Source organism: Pistacia vera, unplaced genomic scaffold (genome assembly GCF_008641045.1).
Source record: "Pistacia vera cultivar Batoury unplaced genomic scaffold, PisVer_v2 Contig944, whole genome shotgun sequence".
Taxonomy (NCBI): Eukaryota; Viridiplantae; Streptophyta; class Magnoliopsida; order Sapindales; family Anacardiaceae; genus Pistacia; species Pistacia vera.
Window position 1 is genome coordinate 179,392 of NW_022196828.1, and position 26,741 is coordinate 206,132.

At 34.3% G+C, this 26,741-nt stretch overlaps 3 protein-coding genes across 3 annotated transcripts; all 3 read left to right on the forward strand.

The window, feature by feature from the left end:
* Positions 1–334: 334 nt before the first annotated feature.
* On the forward strand, positions 335–1,491 carry LOC116120770 (10 kDa chaperonin, mitochondrial-like). Its single transcript, XM_031406738.1, has 3 exons — positions 335–584; positions 687–826; positions 1,344–1,491. The coding sequence occupies exons 1-3, from the start codon at positions 480–482 to the stop codon at positions 1,390–1,392; spliced, it is 294 nt and encodes a 97-aa protein (XP_031262598.1). The 5' UTR covers positions 335–479; the 3' UTR covers positions 1,393–1,491.
* A 10,564-nt stretch (positions 1,492–12,055) lies between these two features.
* On the forward strand, positions 12,056–18,816 carry LOC116120763 (protein ESMERALDA 1-like). The gene is made up of 10 exons (XM_031406731.1): positions 12,056–12,568; positions 13,534–13,603; positions 13,925–13,992; positions 14,097–14,185; positions 15,123–15,320; positions 16,144–16,348; positions 16,467–16,634; positions 17,383–17,550; positions 17,641–17,831; positions 18,138–18,816. Exons 1-10 carry the CDS (start codon positions 12,194–12,196, stop codon positions 18,286–18,288), a joined length of 1,683 nt encoding a protein of 560 aa, XP_031262591.1. The 5' UTR covers positions 12,056–12,193; the 3' UTR covers positions 18,289–18,816.
* Positions 18,817–22,087: 3,271 nt separating this feature from the next.
* Positions 22,088–22,555, forward strand: LOC116120754. Its single transcript, XM_031406722.1, has one exon. The coding sequence runs from the start codon at positions 22,088–22,090 to the stop codon at positions 22,553–22,555; it is 468 nt and encodes a 155-aa protein (XP_031262582.1).
* Positions 22,556–26,741: the final 4,186 nt, after the last annotated feature.

Consider the following 26,741-nt stretch of genomic DNA (forward strand, 5'->3'; position numbering starts at 1 on the left):
GACGAAATCCTAACTGTCTATTAATTATAACTGAATATTAATCGACGATCAGGATTGTGTCACGTCATTCGGTGCATAAATTTTGTGTACTACTCCTGATGACTGTAGCATTATCCAATCAATTAGATGGGAGCTTAAAATCACTTCCTATTTAGAAAATTATAGTAACAATAAGTTATTGACTAATACATGAGCTTATCAGGCATGTTTTAATCAACAGGAGGAATTTTGTCGGGTTGGGCCAGTACCAATAAGGTGATAACAGGATACTGTTGGCCCGATAACCATTCTAGACCATGTAAATAGCATTTAACAAGCCCATTCTTCTCTAAAACCCTAACAAGCTAATCAAACCAAACCTAAAACCCTAGAACCTAGAACCTTCTATCACTTTCCAGAGCCTCGACTCTAAACTCTCTCCGTCCTTATAACCCGTAATCTGAACGCTCTCCTTTCAGCGAAACCCTAATTTCGAAGTCATGGCGAAGCGCTTGCTCCCAACCCTCAACCGTGTTCTCATCGAGAAAATCGTCCCTCCGTCCAAGACCAACGCCGGGATTCTCCTTCCTGAGAAATCAAGCAAGGCAAGTATTTTGTGTTGTGGGTTTCGTGTTTGTGTTGGGTTGATTTCTGATTGGACGGTTCTGATTTGATCGGGTTTTGTCTGATTTAATAATTTTGAGCAGCTCAACTCGGGGACAGTGGTCGCGGTGGGTCCCGGCGCACGTGACAAGGACGGGAAGACGATTCCGGTGTGTTTTAAGGAGGGCGACACCGTGCTTTTGCCTGAGTACGGCGGTACCCAGGTCAAGCTTGGCGAAAAAGAGTAAGTTCTCTTCGGCTTTTTGTTTTGTTTTTATTGTTAAGTGCTTTGGTATTAACTTTTTTTTGTTGGATATGTGGGAAATTTTATGGGAGTTTTAGGATTAAATTTAGGATTTTGAGAGAATTTTTAGTATTAATTCAGGTAAATTGAACTTTACGTTTAATTAGTTTCTATTTTTTTAATGATTTGTAGTAGAAATGATTATTTTAATGCATAATGCAATAGGTAAGTTTTTGAATTAATAGAACTATGAGAGAAAATTAGTAACTTATAAGTATTAATGTGGGTATAGTGAAAATTCTCTTGAGTTAATTTCTAATTATTTTTAATGATTTTTCTTAACTTAAAAGACTACATATTGCATTATTTATGACAAAATTAGTATTAGTTTGCTTTTAGATGTCTTTAAAATAAAGAAATCTATTAGAAAATTTTATTTTAAAGTTTTTGACAAAGTTTATGGGCGAAATCTTAAAAAAAGAATATATATTTATTTGGTGGGATTTGCTTGATGCAGGTATCATTTGTATAGGGATGAGGATATTTTGGGTACTCTACATGATTGAAGAGTTGAGCTAATTGCTTATTGATTTCTAAGGCTTTATTGTGTTCTTGGTTTACTTAAATGTAACTCATTAATCAAATGGAGGATTTTGATTTTGAAATTTATGTTATTTACTTTGGTTAATGCTCTAATGCTAATGCAAATGCAAACTTTTGTCTTTAATCTTTTTACTTATTTCTAGTTTGTGTTTATTGTTACTATCATTATTTTGCCTTGTGGGTATGTTGAAAATGCCAAAATATTTTGAGAAAAATAAGTCAGTTCCTCTCACAGTCTGTTTTCATTGAAGTCTTCTGACTATTAGTTCTTGATTCTAATAGAATATGTGAATGGAGAAAAGTAGTAGTAAGAAATCTTTATGTCATTCTATTTGATTTGGGTCATCCATTGTGGCGATGACAAGAACTTTGGTTGTTGTTGCTATTGGCATGGCTTAGACGCAGATGACTTGGGATGTTTTGTTTCCATTGAAGTTATTCTAATAGAATATGTGAATGGATAAAAATAGACATAAGAAATCTCTTTATCCTTCTATTTGTTTTGGGTCATCCATGCCATGGTGGCGATGACAAAAACTTTGGTTGCTGCTGTTGCCGATGACTTGGGCTGTTTTCACTGGTGGCTGTTGCTTGAATTGTAGTTTATTAAAGAATTTTCTGAGTTGGGTATTGGGATGGAATGAAAGATGGGGAAGAATGTGATGGCGTATGAAGTTGGAAACTATTATAATTTGTTGCATCTTCCATTAAAGTTTGACTATTAGGAAACTCCTGACTACGGGAGGTATATGAGAGAGAACCGAAATGTGAGGGAGGTGATTGAATTTTCTTCGAACGTTTGGAGCAGACTGTATTTTCTTTTAAACTTTAGGGAGGTACCTAGGATTGCTTATTATTTTGGAGTGGTGTTTTGTGAAGGATCTATTCTATGGTACCGATTTTGAAAACAATAATTGAAGGGCATATTCTGGGCCTCTGGATTTATAATTAGGATTATATTCTACGTTGACACTTTTGATGAAGCATCAATAAAATAAAAAAAATAATGTTTCATTAGATAGGGCGGCTTGACGCCAGTGGTATTTGAAAGCAACAACCCTGAGCCTGAGGTATGATTTGTAAATCAATTGTCAAGTGTAACCAAGGCAGATCAATTTAGTCTTTTGCAAAAAACCATAAAATCAAACAAGGCTATCGCGGATAATCATCATGGTAGGTGTCATCTATTGCATATAATGTTGGTGTGACAATATGACCGATGTTGATCTTTTATTAAACGTCGATGAGATGAAGTTCATGGTAATACCTTTAGACTTCTTGTCTACTAATGTGATTAATGTTGTAACTTTTAGGTAAACATAACCTTGGAGTTGTGATTTGTAAAGATATTTTAAACATGGTTTATGTCGAATTTTATGATTATAGTTACGGGTAACACTTAATTGAAATATGTTGCTTGTTAATAATAATAATAATAATCTGGCTTCTCCTTACTATTTAACCGTGAGTAAGCACTCGATGTGGGCCATGAGAGAGGCATATTAAAGGTCAAGGGAGGTCGCTGTTACTTTATAGTACTCAGGGGTCTATTGTACTTTGGGAACTTTTGGGGAGGTCCAGAAATTATCTTATAAAATACGTGTTGGAAAGAAAAATCTTACAATTTTTTTTTTATTTTTTTAAATTGAGTCAATGTTCTGAAACCTAGCTCACTCCTTGACCCAGTCAAGGAGTCAATTGACGAGTTACCGGTCAGACTGATTAGTCCAGTTGGTTGGATTGATGTTTTTAGTAGTTTGAAATCTAGCAAATACACCCATAAAAAATATTATTAGTCTCTACAAGTTTGAAATCCAGCAAACATACCTCTAAAAATGATGTATCAGTTCTTATAGGTTTGAAATCTAGCAAACATGCCCTTATGATATGGCCAAATGCAAATCGACAGTTGACTGGTTGGAAGCGGTAACACCAAATGCAATCTCACTCATCCTTTGAGCCATTCCTAGGAAAATCTTCTCAACATTTGATCGAAATCGAATGATTTTCCCCAAAAAACACCTTAGTCGTGTGACTGCAAACCCTAACCAAATAGGCCTGTTTCTGGCGTCTAAAATCGCCCCCCATCACCACAAAAACACTCCCTTCATCCTTCTAACCAAAACTCATTTCACTCGTCCTTTGCTCACATCACCAATTGTCGGCAACAGCTTGCTGTTGTGGCTGTTGATTTTTGCATTTTCCGGTTGTTTCACTCACCGGAAATCACCTCCATTGCCACATTTCAACTCACCAACACTTCCTCTCCAAAACCCCCAACAACCTCACCACCATCTACTCACCGATTGTTGTCCATAAATCTAAGGTTTGCTTGAACAGTAGAAATTGGTAATCCGGCCTGGAGAAGGCTCCAACTTCCAATCCAATCGGTTAAATTGGTTGGGTCGGACCGGGTTTCAGAACATAACATTGAGTCACTAGATTAATACATTTTAAATGCTTGATATTATATTTAAATTTTATCATTTTAAATTTGTTTTAAGTATGCAAGTCGTATTGAATCTCAAATATTCCAAATATTTAATTTATGGTCACGGTTCTCTCCTTATTTAATTTCCATCCTTATTTCTCCTTAACTTTCAATGGTTCAAACAATTGGAAAATGAGTTAAAAGAAATAACAATAAATACCTTCAAATTGCCTATAAATGTGTATTTCATAAACTTGTTTAACTATATTTTATGTGCTTTAATTTAGATGATTCAGATAAAAGGAATAATAAGGTTTCTAAAATTTAAGAATTCTTTTTCATAAGCAGTTCTGATAAAAAAATATTTAAGCAAAAATATTTTACGCACAAATAAAATGGTGTGCATAAAATTTGATAAAATAAAATCTAAACAATTGAGTTTTTTAAATTGATGGGTGATAATATAAATAGAAGACAAAAAAATTAGTGTTTTGATATATTAAAAATTGTATTTTTTTTTTTTAAATTTGTTTGAATATAATATGTATAAAAAATAAGTAAATTTTTTTGTTTTTTAGCGCTTTTAAGTATCTTAAAGATACATGTTAAGACAATGATATATAAACCTATTTAGTTTTTTCATTGACACATAACATGAATTTTTTAAAAATTAAGAAAAAAAATTCGAGAAAAAAATGAAGATAAGTTTGCAATTATTATTAAGATGATAATTGGATGGGGCGGGGGTGGGCTAAAAGATGAATAGGGCTTGATTAGTAAGTAAATTAAGTTTCACATTGGGATTAGACCGACATTAACCGTATAATTATGTTATTTATGTCACTTTCTAATGATATTGACCCTAAACAAAAAATTAAATGTCAATTATATGTACGGATGTTTTCTCTATTCTTCATTTATTGTTCAAAGGTTCTTTTTTCCTGTCAAAATCTTCAACCGTTTTGTGTTTTTACTAAATTTGTTTGTCTCTATGTTTGGAATTAATATATAAATGATAAATATTTTGGGATTTATTGATGAAATTATTAAAAATTCTTTTAATTGGTGTTTTTGATGTTTTTGTAATGGAGTTTTTAATAATTCAAAGGGTATATAATATTTTTCTAAAATTATAGGTCTGTTTGAAATTAACCGATCTTGAAGGATATATGAAATTAACTAATTTTTGTCAATATAGTTTTAATTTAGATGTTTTCTCATGACATATATACATATTTTTTTTTTTTTTTTTAAGGAATTCAATATTATGTTTCTTATCCTATTTAAAAACTGAAAATTTGAAAAAATACAACCCTGTTCTTCAAAGGTCATGTTAAAAACTAAATCAAAGATTTTTCTTTTTACCATCTTTAAAACCAAATATATATTTAAATAAATAATTTAATTTCCCTTTGGAAATACGACATTAATTGGAGATATAATTGTTATGTTCATTAACCAAAAATAATTTGTTGAAAAATAAATATTATATATTTTGTAATTACGTTTTTAGACAAACACTACATCTTTTTTCCTGTTCAATCATGAAGTCAATAGCAAAGACATTTCAAAATAACTCATGTCTTACAGAATTTAAGTTATGGGATTGTGAAAATCTTAAATCCTTATTGTGTGGCCTACAGAATTTAAGTTTGTGAAGCCTCACCTCTCTTAAAAATTTGGAAATTAGGCAGAGCTCGGGGCTCAAATCCCTGCAAAGCCTACCAACCTCACTTATGTATGAAAGATTTACAGTGTTGATGGCTTAAAATATAGTGGACAGGGGTAAAGAAAAATACTCATCAAAGATTGTTCATATCATGAGGTTTTAATAGACGAAAAATTTAACTACCATTCAAAAGGAGGAAGAATGAAGTGAGAAGATAATTATCTCAAGTTTGTCGTTTTCTTACACCTCAACTATTATTCATAATTTTTTTTTTTTCTATTGACATTATTTTTTTATCCCTTGCTTTCCTTTTAAGTATCATTAATTATTTCCTTTTTTAACACCCTAGATGATCGTAAAGAAGCTCATAGTGGTAGCTTGTTTAGGTAATTTGTGCATTTTTTACTTACTCATTTAACTTTATTTAACTAGAGATGTTAAAATGAGCTGTTTTCTATATTTTCCAAGGATGATAGAAACATTAATTTACGTCGTACATATTTTGTGCATATGTTGTGCTAATGTTGTGTTATTTAAAAAGTAATATTATATAATTTATATTATAGTCAACCATATATTTTGATATATATCAATAAACTTGACCCATTTGACACCACCACTAGAATTTAATACCTTGTTGTTTCACTTCATAGAGCATAATAGAGGAAGAAGAATGTCCATTTTGATTTATGGAGACCTTCACTTCATAGTGCATAATAGAGGAGGAAAAAGGTCACCAAGATTTTATAGCTTTTGTTCACCAAACTTTTTTATACTGAGTTAAATATATATTTTTTCAAATAATAATAAAAGTAGATTTTGTTAGTGAAAAATTTGTGAAGCAAAATGCCAAAATTGTGTGTTTGTACTATATAGTTGTTTGTGTCAATTGGGTCAAATATGTGTTTAGTGTGTTGGTTTATAATAATATTAAGAGTACAACATTCCCTTCCAATACTCTCATACTACATGACGTGGCATGTTGATGTGGCAATGCCACCTCATATGCCACATCACCTACATAGCACGTCAGTTTCTTCTCCCAAAAAAATCCCTAAAATTCAATTCCCTTACCCCCTAAATCAAATTTGAACCCTAATTGTATTTCAAAATAACAAAACTTCTTCCACCACATCATGTAGTATGAGAGTGGTGTAAGAGAATGTTGTATGTCTAGTATTATTGATTGGTTTAAGAAGAGAAAAAAATGTATGAGTGTTATAGTTTAAATAAGGTCATGTTTGTTTTTCATTTTTCTGCTCGTTTATGTTTTTTGCATGGTTTTAAAACTCGGACCAGCCCAGCTGGTACCAGGACCTGGGGCCTTCTCTGGGTCGGGTTACCCTTTCAATTGTTCCAAGTTCAAAATCTATCAAACACACCCTTAATTAATACGCATCAGTCCCTGAAGGTTTGAAATCCAACAAACACACTCTCTAGCCAAATGCAAATCGACGATGACCTCCCTTTTTTTGGCGACCTTCCAGCTTCCCTTGCTGTCTGAAACAACCTTCTGACTTTCTCTGGGGCCGTGACGCTTCATCTCCCGCCGCCGTGCGATATCTCGTTGTCCAACAATTTTTCTTCCATTTCCCAGTATCGATTATGCCTTCTCTGACATTGATAAGCCTCCTCAACCATTGATCTACCTTCTTCCAAGCTCCCTTGTCGTCATTCACGAAGATCCACGATCATCTTGCCAAAAAAAGCCACTGCAATCGTTTGACTTTCACCACTGATCTGCCACTTTTCGGCGATGCCTCAACTTGGCAGCTACCGATTCGTCCTCCCCAGCACCCGATCTGCCCTCCCCATCACCCGATCTGCCCTCCCTGGTGTGTCGCCGCCGTTCACCCAGTCGATCACTGATTTGATTTGGCCAGGGGTTGTGTTTGCTAGATTTCAAACTTATAAGGCCTGATGGTATTTATTAGGGGTATGTTTGCTAGATTTTAATCTTGTCAAACCATTGGTTAAACCATGACTTGGTCGCCTGAACGGGTCACTCCTTGGGTCGATTTTAAAACCGTGGTTTTTTCCCAAATAGAAATAAAAAATGTAAGGAATACAGATGTTAAGGAAAGAAACGTTGGTCCCATATAATGTAAAGAAATTTGAAATTTGAAATAGTATTTTTTATTCTTTATTTGTCTTTATATTTTATTTTTTCTCTTATAACCAATATTTTCATCTTAAATGAAAACTTTTAACAAAAAATTGTAAATGAGGATAAAAGATAGATAAATTTAACATAAGCTTTTCAAGACGAACAACATAAGTAGAATTTTGAAAGGGTTTAATCGGTTGTAAAAACGATAAATTTTTTTATTTTTCATTCTTTATTTTTGTGTTTTTAGATAAACATGCATGGTGAACGAGTTTTCATTTTCACATTTCAAATACGTTTTTAGACAAACATTATGTAGACGGTCGAAATTCTAAAGTTGATTCTTGTAGGGATGTGGCCACCGAAAACCTGTTAGACCTGCAAGCAAAGACACATATAAAGGGAGGATGAACGTGAAGTCCTTGACATTTGTGTGGTGTTGGTTGTAGGAGCTTCAACGCTTAAGTTAGCATAATTGAAAGAGAGTTAAGTAAGCAAGGAATAAGATAGAGTTGGTAGAAGTCACCATGAACGTGGAGCGATGGCACGACAATCGTCATAGAATGGTCAGAATTCGGTTGTACAGTGTGAAACAATGACAAAACAAGAGTTCGAGAATGAATTGAGCAATGTAAAAGTGAAGTCAAGAGTATGTTCGAACTCTTCTAAGAAGGTTGACCTTGATATTTATAGGCGGCTGGGGTGGTTAGAGCTTCCATGAGACTTAGAGTCCCTTTGAGGAGTGAACGTCGACTCTAAGTTTACTGACCTGGTAAAGATGTTGTAATCCCCTTTCGAGTGTCGTGCTACGTGGCTAGAGACCCGAAGTTTAATTGTGACTCATTTGAAGGGATGTGAGACTTGGTCTATATAGTCGATGATAGGTCATGTGACCAATGAGATGGTCCAACCCATAGAGCAACCCGACTCATAGCGTCGTCTAAATCGTAGGTTGGCCCAAATCATAGAGTGGGCCGACTAGTATAGTAGCCTAGCTCGTAGAATGGGCTGACTTGTGGAGTGGACTAACTTGTAGAATGGGTCGGCTTGTATAGCAGATCAAATTATAGAATGTGTCGCCTCATAGAGTGGATTTTTTACGGGATGGACTTTGATGTAGACCCAACCATTTGTTGGCCGTGGCGTAGGGCCATTTATAGTTGGGCCTGACTTGGGCCTAATACAAATTTTTGCCCATACATACTATGGGCCAATTTGGTACACAATTTTTCAGTATTCTATTCGCTATTCTATCCAAAATACACATTTATTCCCTTATTCTCAAAATATTATTCTATATTATTCAATTCCTTTTAAACCCCTTAGATTTGTTAATTTAATAAAACACCCCCCCTCCCAATTTTTTTTTTTTAGAAATTGACAAAAACACCCCAGCAACCCACATTTGTCGGATTCCGACTACCATTGCTGGAAGTTAGCCGAAATTTGGTATAATGGCACACTACTGGCTGGATCTGGCTGGTAGTGCGCCGATCTAGTCTTTTCCGGCCAGATCCACGATGGACTGGCCGAAAAAGGCCAGATCTAAGACCAAAAATCTAGCCCTAGCCAGTCGTCAACAACGGCCAAGATATGGCCGTCGTTGACCATTACCAACGGCCATATCTTTGGCTGTCGTTGACAACCAAATACGGCCAAATCTACCATGGATTTGGTCAGAAAAGGCCATATCGATGCACGACTAGCTAGATCTAGCTAGTCGTGCACAGATACGGTGACTCCGGCCACCCTTTAGTGGTGGTGGCTAGTTGTCGGTATTTAATGGGTGGGTGGGGGTGTTTTTATTAATTTTTAATATTTTATTATGAGGGTGTTTAGTAAATAAACAAACATATGGGGTATTTTTATTAATTTTCAAATCCTACATCGTAATACCCATCCAATTTTACTTTTTTCAAAATATTATTCTAAAAAGTATCAGAATAATGAACCAAACACACCCTTTTTTTTTTTTTTTTCTATTATCTCATATACATCGAAAAAAAATATCTTGATAATATTAATAAATTCAATGAATATACATTTTCTTTTGTAATTCTCTCATCAAATATTAAATTACGACAAGATTAGTTTGATAAATAAACTCGAAAAGTTAAATCAAAGGTTGAGAGGAAGCTTGTTATAAAAAATAAATGTGTAAAATATTTGTGCTTGCAAATAAATAACTTGTCACAATATGGTTTGGTTTTTATCAAATATATTCCCAATTTTGTTCATATTTGAAGCACTTGAGCATATAGTCAAATGTTTCACAATCAATCTCATTCAATAATCAAAACAATCATTTTATTAGTCCCATTATGCTATGGTGGGGAGTCATTTTTTTTGCCAAATCATCACGCAACATTTGAAATGATCTTTATCTTAATTAATATTAATCACACAAATTGTTTATACTCTTATATATAAACATTTAAAAAAAAAAATGACATGTATTTAGAAAATGAAAACGAGAAAATAAATTTAGTATTTTTAGTATTCGAGATTATACTCAAAACAATATTCTAAAACGAAACGTTATCGTAGAACATAAAAAAAACATTTAATTGATCTCTTCTTGTAGAAATGAGAAAACGAAATTTCCCATTTTTCAAAAACATTTTCTACTCATTTTTTTTTTTTTAAATGAAAACCTATAAACAATTAAGAGCATGATTGAAAAATGACACAAGCTAAATGTCACTTAAGCAACCATTTTGGGTACCTTTTCCACAAAAATCTTGGCCACAAATTGAATAAAGAATATGATAATCATGTAGAATTATTATTTTTAATTTATTCTAAATATTATTATTATTAAGTCATTTTCTGAAAGTTATGGCCAAATATGATGAATTCGTGGAGATAAAATAAAGTGAATTTATTGATAGCAAGTTAGAAAATAATAGCAACACAAAAGAAGTGTTCAACTAAGAACGTTCCCACATTGATAACAAGTTTGAACTACAATTATGGATAAATTTATTTACTATTGAGATTGTTAAGTTCGATCGTTACAACGATTCTTTTAAAATTATCAAAACCTTTAAACTGTTGTCAAAGATTCTCCCGTAAGTTTATCAAAAACTCTTTTTAGCGGTAGTTTTAAACAATTTTCAATATTTTTTTTAGTACCTTTGAGATTAAGATCTCTTAGAGATGGATAAAATTAATCTACCTAATTAATTATAAATATAATAAAATTTGTGCATAATATGATGATTTTAGAAGAAGAATTAAATTTTTTTTTTTTGTTTTGGTGGTTTTTTTTTTTCAATATTTGTGTAATTTGATGCTCAACTTAGACTTAGAGGCTCAATTATAAAGTGACAATGAAAGGAAAAGGATCAAGTAAGCTTTAAGATTATCAAACTTTAGTATAAACTAATCTTATCTTAAAATCAAAATTCCACACTTTAATGTACCCAATTGACTAAGTTTTTTCAATTCCACTTTCAATAACATATGGTTTGTGATGCCAAAAGATTATTTAACTTTTGGAAAAATTTATTTTAAAACAATTATATTATTTTTTAAAAGTGTTTTATTTTGTTTTTCACTTTCACAAATTTGTTATATATTAGTTATTCTCTAGTACGAACATCCACAAGTTTTTAACGTACGAATCAATGACTAACGATCAAACCACTTGTTTAACAAAATGCAAAAACCTAAACAAATGACTAATTATTGGGTTATATATATACTTCGATTATGAGTGTTTTAATAAAAATAAATTGTTATAAAATGATTTAATCAAAAGGTTAATTAAATTTAAATATATTGAGGAAGATTTTTTCTTTTGACAAGATCCAAACTTGAAGATCCCAAACTTAGATTTTAAATTAAGAAAATAACCATGCTTCTAAGTTTTTAAAATTAGAATATACTTGAAGCTTGAAACTAAGCTCAAATAAAATATTTTGATACTATTTAGAGGCACATGCCTACCATATGAATTATTAATGTATAATTAATTAGAAGGATTCCAATTTTTGTTGGTGAGATTCAATAAATTTTATAATTAATTAACTTTAATTAGTTTTATACTATGGTACAATAATTATTTGTTTACATGAAGCACAAATCACTATGTATTTAAATTGGTTTAAAATTAAAATATCCATCATATAATAAGCAATTTAGTTAATGTTGGCATTATATTATAATTATTATTACTATTTTTTTTTAATTCCATTTAAATAACACCACAAACAAATGTAGTTATAATAATATTTTGTAAATATATTTTTTCTGTTATTTATAATTTCAATAATATTATAATTATAAAATTAAGATTTAAACTAATTATAAATGAAAAATACTTTGCTTGCACAACTCTTCAATCATCCCTCCGTCCAACCACGTGCGTCGCCTGCTTCTCCTTCTGTCTGTCTCTCTCTGTTCGAATCACACTACAGACCAAAAACCAGAGAGAGAAAGAAGAAGCAGAAGAAGTTCTCTAATACAACAATTCAAAGCCTCTACTTCTTCACTTCTCTTTCTCTTTATTATGTAGCCCCCCAAAAAAAAAATCAAAAAAGTGAAAACAAATCAATGCACGCCTACAATCGACTGCCCAGCAGCGGCCACACCACCCCGTCACCGCCCGCCTCGCCGTTAAGGTCGCCACGTTACCGTCACGGCCGTTCCAAGGGGGGGCGTTTCACTCCCGTTGGTCCGCCGGGTCGCGGCAACTTGCCTCACCGGTTGGCTTGGCTTCTTTTGTCTGTTCTTCTTCGACGACAGGGTATCTTTTTATTCGCGCCGCTTATTTATATCTCCGGGATGCTGCTTTACATGGGAACGGTGTCGTTTGATGTCGTTCCGGTTATTAAACACCGGCCCGCGCCCGGTTCGCTTTATCGAAGTCCACAGCTTTATGCGAAGTTAAAGGCGGAGATGGATGCGGATAATTCCTCTGCTGATGCGGTGAGTTTTGGGTTTAAAGTTTGTGAATTGTGTGATTTGGGGATGTGGGTGTGATTTAGTTTAGTGATTTGAAGTGAATTTTGATGGATCATTGAGGGTTGAGATGTGGGCAACGTTGATTCTTTTTGTTTTGGATCTTAAGAGTTTAGTGGGTTTTGTGTTGTGTGTGATTAGATTTGAGGGGAGTTGATAGTGCATTTGCTTGTCATTGAATTTAAAGATTTGTTCTTGTTGTGTTTTATCAATGGAACTTCCCTTTTATTTAATGCTAACTGTTTTGAGGAGTAGTTTTAGCACACTTAATTAATCTTAGCAATTGGATTTTGGTTTTATATTGATCTCGAGTCTTTTATTTTGGAAAAAAAAAATCTTTAAATTGCTGCTTGTTGCTTCTGGTTGAAGAAGATGGATGGAGAATGTTATCTTTGTTGCTTCTGCTACAGTGAAAATTGTGACAATACTTATATGGATCTAAATGGGAGTGAAGCTATGCGATATGGGTATCTGAATTTACTTAGATAATTTATTAAGAAGAGTAACTTAGTGCTTGCATTTTAGTTTATATAGCTGGATACCGGCTCAAAAATGGAGGAACTAGGCTTTAAGGATGTGTTTGTCGGCAGTTTTGTGTTCTCTTTTCTCAAAAGCATGTTTTAAGAATGAGGATGCCAAAGAGTTATTTTTATTTTTATTTTTTCTGTGTTTATATGTCTCGTATAAAAGAAAAATACAAAGGGAAAATTATTGGCCTACATGATGTTCTTTTGTTGGAACAGTTGCGTAGTTAAGGTGTTTTTTCTTTATGCAATTGACTGTTGAGTTATCTCTAATGCACACGTTTCTGGAAGTATCCAGTTGGCACATGTTGGCTTGTATGTGTTGTATACAATAAGTTCTATGTCTTTGATCTATTCTTTTTCTTATTTGCCACCAATTACTGATTTGAGAGATTGATTATATTGTAGATATCAACTATATGGAAAACGTCCCATAAAGGTGGAGACTGGAAACCATGTATAAAAAAGTCTTCAGAAGGTATGTCTCATACTTGAACTTATTGCAAGTAAAGAAAATGAAGCTGTTCCAATTCATATTGAATTCCTGTCAAATTAATTATTGTGAGTTGTATTTTCATCTTAATTACAATGGGGCTTTAAGTTGATCTGGTTGCTGATGTTGCTTTCGGCAACTTACAGTCTGCTGGATTTGTTGTTGTTTGCTTCTATGCTTAATATAAGCTCATTTGTATGGAAGCATGTATATTGCTGTGGGTGATAGGATAAACTTTTTTTTGATTCCTATTTTTTTGTATGTTGTTCATATTTTAAGATGCAGTTCATGTTTTACTTGTTTTAGGTTTACCTGAATCAAATGGTTACATCTGTGTTGAGGCTAATGGTGGCTTAAATCAGCAGAGGATATCGGTTGGTTTTATTCCTTCTTTCTTTTTTCAATAAAACTTGCTAATTTTTTGGCTGTGGTGACTGAAGTCTTCTTGACATGTTTGTTCATTGTGGATATTTTGTAGATATGCAATGCAGTTGCTGTGGCAGGCTATCTTAATGCAACCCTTGTGATTCCCAGTTTTCATTATCATAGCATTTGGAGAGATCCTAGGTTTGTTGGCAAATTGTTATCTAATATTCATTTTGTTGGGCTTGGTCTTTGGGGTGAAGGGAAAGGAAATATAACTTTTTGTACTGAAATAGATTTTAGGATATTTTGCTACTATGACGTGATTACCTTGTTAGGCAACATTAACTGATAGCTGACAGTTCAATTTTAAGTTAGGCTCTTTTGTCCTCTTTTACTTTATTTTTGCAACCAAAAGGTCTTAGTACTATGTAATTGGGGGTGGTATAGTACCATTTCAGTTTCCATTAGTGTTTGTAATTAGTTATCTCGACCACGATACACATACACACACAAATATTTAGAAATATATATTTACATTTGTTGCAAGTATGACATTCAAAGTTTACTTTTCTGACTGACAAATATTAGCATTAAAAATCTACCCAAACTTTTCTTTTTGGGTATTAAGTGATTCTCTGTCTTTTCGTTTTATTATTATTTATTAAGGATGTCTTCTGTGATTGCTTGCTTGAAAATTTACTGGTGGTCACTTCTTAACACAAAGTAAAAAATGCACAAACTTAAATGTGAAATTATATTTTGTAGCTGCTCATTAAAGTTAAAAAAAAATAAAAATATTATGTTAATGCTTCTTTATCATTAGGTAATCTTTATATGATGTTTATCATTGGTCAAATTTTTGAGAGATTTCCGGTTGTCTTTTCCTGTGAACTAGCATATTGATTCAGAGCTTCCTACATATGAACTATAAATTGTGTAAAACTTTTTTTTTGTTGTTGTAAATGAGCAGTTAGAGTTGAATAAAGAATGTATAGTCATGAAGAGTGCAGAATATGTAGTTCATTATATTGTATTTTGATAATTCGTATGTGTTCAGGAGTGTTATATTTCACTGGTACCAAGTATTTCGTCTTTCAAGTGGACTAAATTAATGTGATGGTGCAATTTCTTTTTCCAGCAAATTCAGAGATATTTATGATGAAGAGTATTTTGTCAGTACCTTGCAAAATGATGTGCGGGTGGTTAATAAGATTCCTGAATACATAATGGAACGTTTTGGCCACAACATGAGCAATGTCTACAACTTCAGAATAAAAGCGTGGTCACCCATTCAGTACTATAAGGATGAAGTTCTCCCGAAGCTACTTGAAGAAAAGTGAGTGAGAACAATAAATTTTTGCAGTTCTTTCCCAATTTCAAATTGCTTACTCAAAAAGAATTGTAGTCATGGTAAATCTTAATGCTGAGAGATGGAAATTTCTAATCAACTAAGTTGTGTTCATAAACATATGTTTTCTAACCTGTCCTTTATCTTTTGGTGATAACTCATTATTGTTCTTGTATTCTACAAAATTGTCTTTTTGGGCAGTTTTTGGTGCTTGTCATATAACCAAGTGCTTGGTCAACTTGGTTTTAGCTGTGATAATTGTATGCTGAATTCAATGGGATTATTAGTGATTAGGTAATTTTTTTTTTTTTTTTTTTTTTTTAATTTGTTTGTTATTATTACAATAATTATGCAATACTTATGTGATTGATGTGGCACTCAATTCAACAAAGTCTTGACCCTACTTATTTGGGGTAGGAGGGCACGTTACATAAAATTTCTCTTTGACATTTGACTGCTTTGGGATCACTATTTTTATGGTCTGTTTTTTGAGATTTAATCCCTAACCTTTTCTCCCTTTGATGCCATGGTCCCTACCCTTCTGTTACAACTGCTTTGGCGTATTTATTTTTGGTAATTTTGATAAGCTTTGTGGTTAGTACTTGATTTATTACTTTGGGTTTTGCATGTCCATAATGTTTTGTTAACGTTCATGTTTTGATGCATGCTGGTGTCGTTGTCATGGCTTGACATTGGCATGAATCTACTGGTGTCATGATGCATACCATTTTTTATTATTTCTGATTCTTGGGCAGAGACAATGATATCATTTTGTAGATTTAAAGTATCTTTGTATCCTATGATGGAACAGGGTTATAAGGATCTCGCCTTTTGCAAATCGTTTGTCATTTGACGCTCCTTCAGCTGTCCAACGACTTCGATGCTTGGCAAATTATGAAGCTCTAAGGTTTTCAAGTCCTATATCAAATTTAGGTGATATATTGGTTGCTAGAATGAAAGAACGCAGTGTGAAGCATGGTGGCAAATACATTTCTGTGCATCTTCGCTTTGAGGAGGTTAGTCTTCATTATGGAACAAGTTTTGTACCATCACTACAGTTTATTGTGAGCATCAACTATGGGCTTATCATCAAAATCTTAGTTGCAAGTACATATTATGTTGTCACATGAGCAGGACATGGTTGCTTTCTCTTGCTGTGTATTTGATGGCGGGGAGAAAGAAAAAGAAGATATGAAAGAAGCAAGAGAAAGAGGTTGGAAAGGGAAATTTACAAGACCTGGTCGAGTTATACGCCCCGGAGCTATCAGGATTAATGGGAAATGTCCGCTTACTCCTTTAGAGGTATTACCTACTGGTTTTGTATTGTTTTGTTGTTATATAATATTGAAGGTTGCAGCCACAAATTTTGTTTTCAAGCTTCACATGTTATGTTCGCAAAAACATTGTGTATATATATATTTTTTTCAAGTCATTGTTTTAGTTTGCATAACACCTTTTTTACTACAATACTTTTTCAGAGTAAGATGCAAATATAATTGGCCATCAAATGCCTGCTTGACCATTGATATGATGATTTTTTTTTTTTCTTTTTTGTATTTTGCATGCAAAAGAATTTATAGAAGCCATATCTGTCTTATCTGCTGTATAATTTGAAAAAGTTACGTTGCTGCAGATGTGGAGGCACATGAAATTTGTTTGCTATGCTCATTGTCAAGCCATAGAAACAACTGAATGCTGGTTCAGTTGTTAATGCTATCTTCATTGGCTGTGACTGCTATAGATGATATGCCAGAAGTTCTTTTCTGGAAACTAGGACAATTGATAAGTTTGTTCCATTTTTTTCAAGGTGGGGTATGGGGTTGTCAGTTAAGGGCTAAAATGTTTCTTATGTTCATTAAAAAGTCTTGTTATGCATCTCAACTGTGAATTCACCAGTCAGCCTTATTGTACGTGCCAAAATATATCAATCAATATATAGAGGATCTGATTAGCTTTTGTGTCATTTACTTGTATATTATTTTTGTGTTTGTGTGTGCAGGTGTTTTCAGTTGAGTTTATTGTTTATTTCACATTTTTTTTATCTCATCAGGTTGGCTTGATGCTTAGGGGAATGGGATTTGATAAAAACACACATATTTATTTGGCTTCTGGAAAGATATACAATGCGGAGAGGACAATGGCCCCGTTATTGGAAATGTTTCCAAATTTGCTAACTAAAGAGATGCTGGCATCAGATGAGGAGCTTGCACCTTTTAAGGTATGAATGGTTTATGGTTTTATTTCCATTTTCTAAAATCTTTGAGGTGCGATTTAATGTCATTACTTCGGCTTGTGTTATTGCTTTCAGAACTATTCTTCCAGGATGGCTGCTATAGACTATACTGTTTGCCTCCATAGTGAGGTCTTTGTGACCACTCAGGGTGGAAACTTCCCTCATTTTCTTATGGGTCACAGAAGATTCTTGTTTGGCGGACACTCCAAGACAATCAGGCCAGACAAGCGAAAGTTAGCTATACTTTTCGATAATCCAAATATTGGGTATGCATTTGATCTTTTCTCATAACTTTTCTTTAGTTCAAATGACTGTTACCTTTTGCAATTTAAGGTATGAAACATTAGGAATGAGGCAAATTCATTCGAAATTCAAGTCCGGCAACCTACAGGAATACCTTTTTTTTATTTAATACTGATCATATTATTTATTGGTTGTTGAACCATGCCAGAACTGAAGCTCTGAAAGTTTCTATAGGAAAATAAAGGCATAGTAGCTGCTGGCAACAATTGATAATTGACGGTATATAAGCGCTAGATATTGCCTTAATTTTTCTTTCTTTCCTGTTTTAGATGGAAAAGTTTCAAACGGCAAATGCTGAGTATGCGGTCTCACAGTGATTCCAAGGGGTATGAACTGAAAAGACCGAATGACTCAACCTATACCTTTCCATGCCCAGATTGCATGTGCCGTACAAACAAATCGGACGATTCAAAATCATGAACTGCTACGTTTATTCGCTGAGAGAAAATTTTGATGGGTGAATTTTTTTATACCTGTAATTTTGTGAGCATATCCTTGCTGCTGACCCCCTATTCGTGTTGTATTCTTTCATTTTTTCCCCCTTTCCATTTCGGCAAGAGGGCATATACCCTTCAGTTTGGGAGCATTGACGATTCATTGGAGGTTACATTGATCTGATTATTTCCCGGGATCGCGTCGAAGATGAGTTGCATCTTTTTTGTATATGATGCCAGAGAAGAAGAGCATGAAACCAACAAGCTTACTTTCTGTTGGAGGAAATTCCCGGGGCGTTGATTAACCGAGCAATTTTTTCATATTGGCTTATTGCAGCTGCTGTATCTAACAAGCTGTGAAAAATGACACCAGATTCTTTCAGAACCCAGTGGTTTCGCCATGTTTGTAAATTTCTTGGAACTGGATTTGCTTGTGTAGAAACTTTAGAAACAGAAAAATATAGATTTGGTGTACATTTTTTTATTAGAAATCACTATCGGGGTATTGATTTTTGATTCTTTTGTGTATCATTTGCCTTCAATTGTTGACCCATTTTTTATACCATCTTTATTATTATTATTATTTTTAAACATTCATACGATTATCAAATAGTATCAAAAATCTTTCTAGTACTAGTATATGGTACTTTCAGTATGTAGACCAAGAAAAGCACATAGAATTAAAAGCATGACTATCATGTTTCTAAAGAAAAAAGTTAAAAAGAGTGTTTGTTTTATCTAAAAAAGTACTTTCCTAAAAAGTGCCTCTATCAGGGCTTTCTAACAAGGAACACGTGATATTTGTTATACCCAATCTCACAAATATTAGTACAATTAATAACTAAATACCTAGTTGATTAATTAGAAAGAAAAATACATAGATTCAGTTTTAAAGATTAATTTATATTTGGGTATCAATCATCTTGAATGAACCTTTCTCTTTCTCTTTTCTTCGAGTATGCAATTCAAAGTTAAAACAAGAGATTGAGAGAATGAATTTTTTAACAAACTGAAAATATTATTGATTTTTCTTCAAATAAAAATGTACATAAGCTTCTCTTTATATAAAGAAATTCGGATTTCAAATGAATTGAATCTGTAAAACAAAACAAAAGGTCTAATCAATCACCAACTAAAGGTGACTTGTCAAACCTACAAAGACTAATAAACTAATAAGAAAATAACATCTATCTCAAATATAATGACACTAGGGCCCACATGTCTCCCACGTGTCTTACAAAGATATAATTATTGCATTACATGTTTTACATATCAAAGTATAATTATTACAAACGACAATACACAACATCCAATATCTTCTTTTAATCTAGATCGTTGAATTATGTCGGCAAAATCCTAGATGTCCATGCATTATCTTCCGCTTGTTTGATACACGTCAACGTATTACGTGTTGGACATTTTCGGTTGTCCAAATCTTCATCCTCTAGATTTTTATCAATCTTTAAGTTATCCACTCTATAAGATCAATAAAATCCTTCAGAGTCTCATCTTCTTGGGCTTCCTAGTCATGGGCTAAGACCATTCTCAGAAGATCAATAGTACATTCCATTAAAGTCTGCTTTGATAGATGGGCTAAATCAAACTCTCTAGTAGCGTTCTTAATTGGGCTTAGTTATGTTTGAAGAGTATATCTTGGATTGTCGCATACTTGTCTAGTAAAACTACCACTATCTCAGTATGGATATGGACAATAGCATTTGCTTTAACAAGCTCTTCCCGCTTGGATTTAACCAGTAGCAGTTTTGCAATATGCAACCTGGTCCAATCTTCCTCTTCTTTCCTTTGAATTTCTTCTAGTGCATAAGATCCAATTCTTACCTTGTTATCTAACATAATTAGGTACCATGGTTCTCCTACAAGAAATTCTCATATCTGTACAGGTTGAACATTATATTTCTCTTGCAATAAGGAAGTAATCACGCAAGTGAAAGTGTCGACCTTTACATTTAATACACAGAGCGTTTGTTAACTGCGTCTGGCATATTCGGGTCCATCATTGCTTCCTATACATCAATTTCCATTGTATCGATCCATCCTCTATTCAAAAGGTTTATGCAATAACATTTTCTAAAGGTTTTCCATGGAATGTACAATTTCATAGCGCCATTAGGATAAACTGCTAATCATTGGACCCAATTTGCCAAGTCAGTTTTTTCTTAATTTCACTATTAGATCATTTAAATTCTCGAGTTTGAGATTATCATGTCAAACAAATGGCATTTTCTCATTACCTCAATTTTTTGAATTCCTGCTTCATAAAGCAAAGCAGTTCCTCTAAACTCCTCGTCTGCATAAAACAGTTTGTCAGCTTTCAGCCAAGCTATCCTTCTTGCTAACTTCTCTAAACACCTCTGCAGTTGTACTTCCCCTTGACTTGTAGCCAATGCGATTTTAATTTGGGTTTCCAAATCCTCCTAGAGTTTTTGACTAGCCGGAGTTAATCTTAAGCCCTCTGGAAAGCTAAACCTCTCACAAATATCCGCGACAATTAATCGCTTTTGTGGAGTGTATAACAAATATTATATGGGTGTAATGGTATCAGAGCCTTGGAAGATGGGGGGTATCTAGACCTGTTAACCTGTTGAAAGTTCTATAGCATGAATAATGGTTCAAATGATGAAGTCTGTGTAAACAAGACTTGTTTTCATCTGGATCATGGACTCAAGGGAAAATGTGAGATCGGTTTGTTAAATACTGCCATAGATAAGTTAGAGTTTTTGACCCAGAAGCTTGATAACTGAGACATGAGAGTAAATTATATGGTGTATCATATATTTGCTCTAAACGAAGAATTGACTCAGATCAGAAAACAGATTGAAAAGGTCAATTCTGCACTTTAAAAGGTCAAGACACTTGAACACATCCTAACTATTGTACTAAGCCAGTAAAATAGGAGATGTCCTTGGTTCTAAGTGACATTGAACAAGTGTGGCCTATTGAAGAATATAAGGAACAAGAGGTTAAACAGGTTGTTTTAGACCTCTGTAACGGAAACCTAAATATTTGAGAAGAGTATCTGACTTGGCTGGGAGTAAAGCGACTTTGGATGTTATCCAAAAGGCCTTTAGTCAAGGGTGCTCAAAGATTTTATGCTTTATCTGTCGAATTTCAACCATTGAAGTTGCCAAGTTGGAACTTCAGAATAAGTGGTTGGAAAAGGCTGAGGCGGTAATTCCTTATTGGTACGGTGAATCCCAACCAGAGTAAGATCCTAAACCATATAAAGAGTCAGACTTTGTAGCTAGCTTAAGGATTGATTCAGATTGACCATGGGTGGTCAAGAAGTTCTGGATCAGTTTGCGCCAAGTCTATAGGAAAAACATCCTGGATTGCCTCCAAGGTATGCCCAGTTCATGGCCAAAGAAACCCAAGGTGATTGGAAAAAGGCGGAAAAGCTTTTTATGAAATGAGTAAAGGAAGAAGACTTTGTTTGTAAAACGGATGGCAAATAGAAGGTTGATATTCTAGAAATTTCTACCTCTGATGTTGAAAGAATTAGCAGGTATTATGAGGAAGAAATAAAGAAACAAAAGAAAGAGGAAGAAACTAGAGGTTTGAAAATTACTCCAAGACCTAAATAGGCAGAGCTCGAAGAGCTAATCTCTAGATTCAGGGAATCTGAGTTTAAAGATGACACGCTTAAAATAATTCGTAATCTTTTAAATTCCTTCAAAGGATTCCTTAAGGAAATCTCCAAACCCGAACATAAAAAAACTTATCCCACAAAGATAAGGCTAGAGTTTGTACTTAGGGGAATACCTATAATGGTGAAGATACGGTCTAGTTGTAGTTTCCTAAACATCGATTGCGTCACAAATGTTACTGATGCAATTGAAGCATGGGAAACTGTTAACTGGGTTCATGTGCAAAATAAGGCTTTTGGACTCAGTGATACTTATAGATTTCTAAGATCCACTCTACAGGGAGCTGCAGGAAGCTTCTGGATAAGTTTAAAAGCTAGTACGGGTCTGTTAGATATTGTAAAGGACTTGAAGAATGCAGAGGCTATTTTTGCACTCTTCAAGGATATGCTCTGTCAAGAATTTAATGGGATAACCAAAACCAGTAGGAATCTTGTAGAGGTAGTTGCCTTAGAAGCTTTGATAAAACTTAGGCTTTGTGACATGTGTCTGTTTGAAAATTTTGTCTGCGAATATAGACGATATTTCTATCAGTTGCCTAGTGGCACACAAGAAGTCATGAAGAATACTTTCTCTGCTAAGCTTCCCTAAGGATGGGATAAGGCAGCAAACGAGGCGCTTAAGCTCCTAGTCGAAAAGAATCAGGTTGTTGATTCTTCGGGAGGACGGATAAAAGCTGTTAGACAACTCGTGAGAACAAGATGTTTGAACATCAAATTGGATAAAGAGGCCAAAAGACTTGAGTTCAATGAATCTTGTTGTCAAAACTTTGATGGAGTGCCAGGACAATATGGCTGTGAGTCGAGGAATTCGACTAAACGTCAAAGTTGGAAAAATCATATGAAACGGAAAGGATCATTTGGTAAAAAGAATTTTAAGCTGAAACGTTTCCGTAATATGGTAAAAAAACCTGTTACCAATAAACAAAATCTTCCATATCATGGAAGGTTTATTAGGCGAACAGGGAGGGGTAGACTCAATGCTAAGGAACATGGAGTGCATAAGTATTGTGCTACCTAGCCATCTGGTGAAAACGCAAAAGATTGTAATTGTTGTTGGATTTGTGGTGACAAAAATTATTTTGTGGATAAATGCCCTCATAAGGGAAAGAAGAAGGCAGCGATAGGATTTTTGGAAGTCAACGCTGAAAGCCAAATTTCTGAATTTGAGCCAGTTTGGGGATACGAAATTGATTCAGATGACGAGGTTTATGAATTAATTTCGGATTACTCTGAAGATTCGGATTCATAGGAGGATGACTCAAAAGATATGACTTTTGAGGAACAATCTTCAAATCTTCAACGTATAGGTATATTCATGCAAATGACTAGAAATCTTAATGAATATCCTAGGAATAGTGGAATTGGTGATGAGGATGATCTTATCCCAATTAGAAATGAAGATGAAAATCCTAACTTAGTAATTAGTTCGTCATCTAATTACGAGGATCACTCGGGTAACTCGGATAATTGGGTAATTCCGAGGTTAACACCTAGAGAAGTTTTCGAGAAACGCTCTAAGTGGTTATTTAAAGCTAAAGGATTGGAAGATGTACACAAAAAACCTGTTCATGTATCTTGGAATTGGTACTCTTGAACGATGAGTGGCTATGGAAGGTTAGAAATCTTGCCAAACGAGCAAATGGCAAGTATAATTATGTGCAACTTGGTGCTGTACAGATACGTGTACAAGGATTATTCCATGGAGGAATGAATGTGCCTGTTTAGGTTGCTTTGCTGAACAGACGATGGATTATGTTTGGAAAAGCTTTAGTATGTGGTTTTCACGCTAACCTAGCTTTGGGAGATGCCTACGGGACTGTTAAACTAGGACATATGGTTAGTCTGCAAGATCCAAATCTTAAACGGATTATGGTTCTTCGAATTCATACTTAAGGACTAGAAGACTTAATGGCTTCTAGTGACAGAATTGCAATCCAGTATAGGTTGATTTATCGGTTGATAAATTATGTTAATCCTATACAAATGAACTCCAGTGCAGAAACTGAGGTTCATGGCCCGTGACAGGATTCTATAATTCCAATTTGACCTATCGTAGTTAATGTTAAGGCTCTTATGTGGCCGAAACGATGGGTTTAAGAATATTCGACGAGGCCTAGCGTGGTGGAATTAAACCCAAATTACGGAATTCAGATCCAGGAACTTGATAATGAGGTTGAGGTTACTCTTCCTATGCCTAGAAACTCGGTGTCTTTGGAATGGAATAAGGAAATTTAACCTATGATATCGAGGAAAAATATACCGGAAACAGATGACACTACTAGTGATGCTGGGAGCAACAGTAGCAGAAAAATAGTTGGATATAAATTTGTACAAATTCCAGTATATGAAGACAAAACTCCAAGCACAAAAATGATGATGAGTTATGAAATGCATTGTTATGCGCTAGTTCAAGGAACTATTGAAACTTGCATTCGTGTTAAACTGTGTTTTCCAGAATATGAGGAATATACTCTAGATGTTCTTATAGACAAAGGAGCAACCAAATGTATTGCAAGAAAGCAATAGGCTCCGTTTGGTTCATTATTGGATAGTTTTTAGAATAATATTTTGAAAAAAGTTAAATTGGGTGCGTACTACGCTGTAGAATTTTGAAAATTAACAAAAATACTCCTTATGTTTATTTATTTACTAAACACCCCTATAATAACCCCCAACCCATTCATTAAATAAGGACAGTCGGTCACCACCATCGGAGGGTGGCCGGAGTCGCCGTATCGGCGCATGACTAGCTGGATCTTGCCGGTCGTGCACCGATATGGCTTTTTCTGACCAGATATGGCCGCATTTGGTCATCAACGATGGCCAAAGATACGGCTGTCGTTGATGGTCAACGACGGCCGACCATATCTTGGCCGTCATTGATGACTGTCTACGATCAAGGATCTGACCGTTGACGGCCAGATCCACCGTGGATCTGGTCGAAAAAGGTTAGATCAGCACACTATTGGCCAGATTCAGCCGGTAGTGTGCCATTACACCAGATTCCGGCCAGCTTTTGGTGGTGGTGATTGGAATCTGATAAATTTGGGTTGCTTGGGTGTTTTTGTCAATTTTTAAATTTTTTTGGGGTTTTTTAGTTAAATTAACAAATTTAGGGGGTTTAAAAGAAATTGAATAATTTAGAATTATATTTTGAAAATAGGTGAACCAAACACAAATTTTGTGTTAACTTTATTCCCAATATATGAACCAAATGAAGCCAATGTTTTCCAGAGGGACTTTGGAAATCATTGGAAAGACCAATCCTAAATACGGTTGCAGATGGAGGTTAAAGTATGATCACGAATGTGGTTGAAGATGTGGTTGTACTATTAAACGAGAAAAAATTTACTCTAAGGAAAGTCCTAATAGTGGATTACTTAGAAATAAATTTTATTCTCGGAAATAGCTTTCTGCGAGGGCAAGCAGAAGTTAGACCTTTTACTTAGGATAACAACCACATTATCCGTGGAGGTCATAAAATCCCTATTCTTGCTAAGCCTGAAGTTTCGAAAGTTAGAAACAGTTTTAGACCGGTGAAACTAAGGCAAGAAGTAGATCACATTGCTTTCCAAACTTTGGAAAAACGAAAATGGTGGTTGAAAGCTTTTGAAGCAGAAGGAATGGATGAGGCTTGTAATGTTTTCTTTCAGAGATTGTATCCTAGTCATCATATAAACCAGATCGCACGAGGTATATTGTAGGAGGTTGTTCCCTCTGGTGCATGCCTTGAGAGCACAGATAAATCAACAGATAAGGAGATAATTTTAAAGGTTGAAAGCAAGAGCCAAAAGAACTCTTTAAGGATTGAGGAACTTGTAAAATCCTTTAAAGAGGACCTTTCTCCATGATTTGATGATCAACCGCTAAAGCTATGGGAAATGAACGGTATATATGCTTCGCTTAAATTAAAAAAGGATGATGATATGATAATTACCAAATCCTATCTTTATACTCCTGATGCAGAGTAGGAATTTAGCAAGCAAATACCAAGATTGTTGGAAAAGCAATTAATACACACTAGTGAAAGCCCGCACTCTTCACCGACATTCATGGTTATGAATAGAGCTGAGCGGGAAAGAGGCAAGGCATGGATGGTTATCGATTATAGGCAATTAAATGATAAAACTACTGATGATGCCTATAAGATACCAAACAAATCAGCTTGTTTGAATAAAGCTAGATTTGGAAAAATCTTTTCAAAATTCGATCTAAAGTCAGGTTTCTGGAGATCAGAATGGAGGAACAAGCATTCCTTTGATGGCTTTCACCTGTCTGAAAGGATTGTTTGAATGGATGGTTCTACCTTTTGGGCTTAAGCAGGCACCATCAATATTCTAGAATATCAGGTCTTTGGAGACTTATATAACTTTTGTGTAGTCTATATTGATGATGTTCTGGTTTTTAGTAAGACCAAAGAAGAGCATGTAAATCATCTTAAACTGGTGGTCAAAAGGTTCCTTGATAATGGAATGATTCTATCTGAAAGAAAGGTAGAGTGGTTTAAGAATAAGGTGAAGTTCTTAGACATTGAGATAGGTGAATGAGATATTCAACTCCAAGAGCATATCTCAAAGAAGTTGCTGAAATTCCCAGATGTGCTGGAAGATAAGCACATGTTACAGCAATTTCTTGGATTAACTAATTATATGCGCAAGTACATTCCTAATCTCGCTAATGTAATCAATGGCTTGACGCTTAAGGTTAGTGATAAAGTGCCTTAGGTTTGGACACTTGAAGATACTAACTTTGTTAAACGGACCAAAGCCTTGACA

Excerpts from the sequence above, each read along its gene's own strand:
- LOC116120770 (XM_031406738.1), top strand. The coding sequence starts at position 480 with ATGGCGAAGCGCTTGCTCCCAACCCTCAACCGTGTTCTCATCGAGAAA. Across the intron at positions 585-686 it reads TTCCTGAGAAATCAAGCAAG|CTCAACTCGGGGACAGTGGT; the intron begins GCAAGTATTTTG and ends AATTTTGAGCAG. Across the intron at positions 827-1,343 it reads GTCAAGCTTGGCGAAAAAGA|GTATCATTTGTATAGGGATG; the intron begins GTAAGTTCTCTT and ends TGCTTGATGCAG.
- LOC116120763 (XM_031406731.1), top strand. The coding sequence starts at position 12,194 with ATGCACGCCTACAATCGACTGCCCAGCAGCGGCCACACCACCCCGTCA. Across the intron at positions 12,569-13,533 it reads ATAATTCCTCTGCTGATGCG|ATATCAACTATATGGAAAAC; the intron begins GTGAGTTTTGGG and ends ATTATATTGTAG. Across the intron at positions 13,604-13,924 it reads TATAAAAAAGTCTTCAGAAG|GTTTACCTGAATCAAATGGT; the intron begins GTATGTCTCATA and ends TACTTGTTTTAG.
- LOC116120754 (XM_031406722.1), top strand. The coding sequence starts at position 22,088 with ATGGTGAAGATACGGTCTAGTTGTAGTTTCCTAAACATCGATTGCGTC.